Source organism: Eimeria acervulina, genomic scaffold (genome assembly GCF_000499425.1).
Source record: "Eimeria acervulina Houghton genomic scaffold, Eah_scaff1926, whole genome shotgun sequence".
Taxonomy (NCBI): domain Eukaryota; phylum Apicomplexa; class Conoidasida; order Eucoccidiorida; family Eimeriidae; genus Eimeria; species Eimeria acervulina.
In genome coordinates this window covers 1-4,053 of record NW_013548812.1, presented here as the reverse complement: position 1 = coordinate 4,053, position 4,053 = coordinate 1, and the positions used below count along the sequence as shown (strand labels likewise).

Here is a 4,053-nt window from a genome sequence, read left to right as displayed (position 1 = left end):
GCTCTTTCGCTGTCTTTCTCTCTCTCTCTCTCTCTCTCTCTCTCTCTCTCTCTCTCTCTCTCTCCCTCTTTGTCTGTCTGCCTGTATTTCCCCCCTCTCTCTTTCTATTCCTTTGTCTCGCTCTCTCTGTGTTTCTCTTCCTCTTTCTTTTTTTCTTTCTTTTTACGTGTGTGCATCTCTCTGCATGTCTCTGTGTTTGTCTGCCTTTGTCTCTTTCTTTGTCTCTTTCTTTGTCTCTTTCTCCATCATCCCCCTTTTGATTTTTATTATTTTCGTGGTTTTGTTTGTTTGTCTGTCTGTTTGCATTTCTTCTCCTTCTCCCTTTGCTGCTCTTTGCTATTTTCTTTGTTTACTTCTTCTTTTATTTCTTTTTTTCTTTGTCTTTATCTTTTTCTGTTTCTTGTCCGTTTCTTTTTCTCTGCTTTTGTTTGAAGGCGGTAGGATTTACCTCTCCGTGCGGGGTCTGCGGCGCAGCAGCAGCAGCAGCGGGGGGCGCGGCTTTGCTGCTGCTGGTGGTGTTGCTGCTGCTGCTCATTCTGGTTCAGCAGGAGCATCACATCTTTCTCTCGTCATTCAAGGATACAGAGGGGCGGTAGAGCAGCAAGCTGCTGCTGCTGCTGCTGCTGGAAGCATCTCCCGCTGCGCTGCAGTTGCTGCGGGGGTATTCCTTTCTGCTTACTCTCCCCCCCCTCGGGAGAAGCAGCAAACAACAGCAAACGAAAAAGAAAGAAGGAGCAGCAGCACTTTAAATGCCCGCTGCACTCCCTGTAAGAATTCATGCTATGTTGGAGCTCCTTGTGTGCTGCCGCCTCAGCTGCTTGAGGGGGAAGAGGGGTTAGGAGGAGGTATCCCCACTGCAGACAGCAGCAGCAGCAGCAGCAGCAGCAATGATGCCGCTGGGGTGCTCTGCTGCTGCTGCTTGAGCCGACCTGCAGATGCAACAGACGCTGCCGGTGCTGCTCTTGCTACTAGCAGCAGCAGCAGCAACAACGGCGATGTCCTCATTGTTGCGGCACCAGATTTAAGGGCGTTAGCGCTGCTGCAGCATGGGAGCAGCAGCAGCAGCAGCGGGGGCGCAGCAGCAGCAACAGCAGGAGCAGCAGCAGCATCCGACCCGTCTGCCTCTGGTGGTTATTTCTTTTCGTCTGCGCGGCTGCAAGCAGCAGTAGGCGGCGCCTTGATGCCGATGCAGGGCTTCCGCGACAACAACAGCAACAGCAGCAGCAGCAGCAGCAGCGGTGGGTATCCTTCGGTGTGCAGCGAGTGGTATATGCGCTTGCAGCTAGGGGAGGAGGCGGGCCGCGTGCTGCAGGTGATGGAGCCATTTGCTTCGCCTGCCTTTGGGGTGCTGCAGCAGAGCAGCACCATTTGCCCTTCCCCCTTTGACGTACGGAAGCGCCGCCAGTGGCTCTCCCTTCCCTATGCAGCAGACCCTTTTGCTGCTGCTGCTGCTGGTGCAGCAGCAGAAAGGGGGGTTCCTGGGCACCACAGACTGCCTGATGGGGTCAGCAGCAGCAACCCGTACTGCAGCAGCAGCAGCAGCAGCAGCAGGCGGAAGGGGGTGTCTTTGTTGAATTCGCTGCCGTGTGTACAGCCTCCGGCTGCTCAGAGCGACGCAGCAGCAGGGGCCCTCTGTGGGGCCCCCAAGCTGCTAATCCTAACAACAAAGTATATTCTGCAGCTGCGGAGGCAGACAATTAGTCATATATATCTTCAAGGCCTCAGCAGTCTGCTTAAAGAGGGGGTACAGGGGCCCCTATGGCATCCCCCCTCAACGACCTCGTACGCTCGGGTTGGAGGGGGCCCCCACGGCTACGAGGACAGCTACCAGCAGCAGCAGGAGCAGCAGCAGCAGCAGCAGCAAGAGCGGGGCATGGTGTTGTCTGTGGGGCCCTACCGCAGCACACCTTGGCGCTGGGGAGAGCTGCTTGCGCAGCACATGTGTGAAGAAACCCAATTCGGTAGCGACAGCATGTTTGCTGTTTTCTGGCAGTTATTAGCAGACAACTTTGCTGCATTTGCTGCATTTAATGCAGTACAAACCACAGCAACACCAGGTGGGGGGGCCCTCCAGGGGGCCCCCGAGACCCTCGCACCCCCCTTCAGTCTCCTTAGCAAACAGATGGGGGCCCTACGAGTCAATAGAGGGCCCCACATTCAGCACTTAACTGCTTCCCAGCATGCGCAAGTGGGGGCCTCCCTAGGTGGGGGGGGCCCAGGTGCCTTCGAGACCCCTTTTGGCCTGGGATACATTGAGTGTTCGGAGCGGCAGCAGCAGCAGCAGCAGCAAGCTGCTGCTGCTGCTGCGGGAAAGGGGGCCTCTGCCTGCAGCAGTGGCGGCATCGGGCTGAGTTCAGCAGCAGCAGCAGCAAGTGCTGCTGCTGCTGCTGCAGGGGGGCAGCAGACACAAGAAAAAATGGCTGGGGTTGCTGCAGCCTGGCGAATGCTGACAGCTCTGGAGGTGCGGAGAGAAGCAGCAGCACCAGCAGGCACGGAGTTCATGAGCGAGCAGCTTTTGCTGCCCTTCATGCTGCAGCAGCAGCAGCAGCAGCAGGGCATGCTGCAGCAGCAGCAGCTGCAGCAAAACTGGAGCTCTAGGGTTCTTGGCTGCGCTCCACAGCAGCAACAGCATCAGCTCTTTCCGCAGCAAGCAGGTGCGTGTCTGTATCACGGAAGGAGCATTTGCGTGCCTGTACATGCATTGTTTTTCTATGCATGCATTATATTTTCATCCTTATTTCTCTTTCTTCTGCTCTGCTGCTGAATAGCTGCTGCGGGGTGTCTGTGACTCTTCAGGAGGGGGGCCGTTGCACTCTTCTGCTGCTGCAGCAGCAGCAGCCTCTCAGCAGGGAGGGGGCCCCTTGGGGGCCCCCTTGCAAGGCCTAACGAACACAGCTCGGGGCCTCGTCCTCTTTGCCTCCCGGCTGCTGCGGCCGCTATTGGGGACCCCCATAGTTGAAGCTGCTTTGCTGCCTTGTGGCTTGGCGCGCTCTGAACGGGATGAGCAGCAGCAGCAGCAGCAGCAGCAACAAGGAGGCAGCAGGAAGAGAGGGCGTGACTTTGAATGGGAGCAGCAAGAAGAATTGCATGCAGCGACACAGCAGCGGAAGCTCTCTGCTTGCCTTGTCGGCAGATTCTCAGCAGAGGCAGTAGCCCGCATGCTTTATAAGATTGCTTCTCTATACGAGGTAAGCAAGATATATCACAACCACTGCAGCAGCAGCAGCAGCAAAGACCCCTACGACATTCACTGGGTTCCCGACTTGTCGGCGGTTTTCTATGTTGCTGTTGCTGCTGTTATCTTTGCTGTTCCTCTTGTTGCTGCTGCTCCTGTGGTGTATTTACAGGTCGTTGATGCGGTGTACACGACTCTGTTTTTTGCTTTTGGGCAGCGAGCATCGCTGCAGCAGCAGCAGCAGCAGCTGTCTAGGGGCGGCTCTTGGGGTTTGCCTTCCCGCGGCATGCCGCCGCACTTCGCTGCGCTGCGCCTGTCAGGGGCCCCCTATCAAGAAGGGGGCCCCCTGGGGGGCCCTGGGGGCCCCTCTGCTGCAGAGGCAGAACAGCAGGACATAATTTGGAGTTTAATTCCTCTGGGTGATGCTGTGGAGCTTAGCGTGTTGGTGCGTCTCGTCGTTTGCTGCTGCTTCTCTTCGTTTTGCGGTTGTTTGAATTGAACTTAAAACCACTAAGCAAGAAGACCGCTGCGCAAGTCATTGCTGCATTGCCTGTTCAGATTGCATGCAGAAACAAACAACTTGCGCTGCTGCTACTGCTGCTGCTGTTGCTGCTGTTGCGTTTGATTTGCTCATTGTATGCTTGTTTATTGTTTATGTTTGTGCTGTAGTACGGCGTGAGTCGCGTGTTGGTGACGGCCTCTGAGATGCTGACGGCATATCAGTTGTTGATGCAGCAGGCGGAGTATTCCGTGCAAATGGGCACAAGCCGCTGCATTTCCTCGCATTTGTTTGACGCTCTTCTTTCGTTGACACTCACCGACCTGTAAGCTGCAAACCAATATATATATATATATATATATATATATATATATATATA

The 4,053-nt window shown here is 55.5% G+C and overlaps 1 protein-coding gene across 1 annotated transcript; it reads left to right on the top strand.

The window, feature by feature from the left end:
* Positions 1–578: 578 nt before the first annotated feature.
* On the top strand, positions 579–3,999 carry EAH_00064060 (hypothetical protein, conserved; the record flags this gene model as incomplete). Its single annotated transcript, XM_013393022.1, has 4 exons — positions 579–2,654; positions 2,797–3,188; positions 3,348–3,620; positions 3,845–3,999. Coding segments are annotated over 4 exons (2,896 nt in total), but the record flags the coding sequence as incomplete, so codon positions are not given.
* Positions 4,000–4,053: the final 54 nt, after the last annotated feature.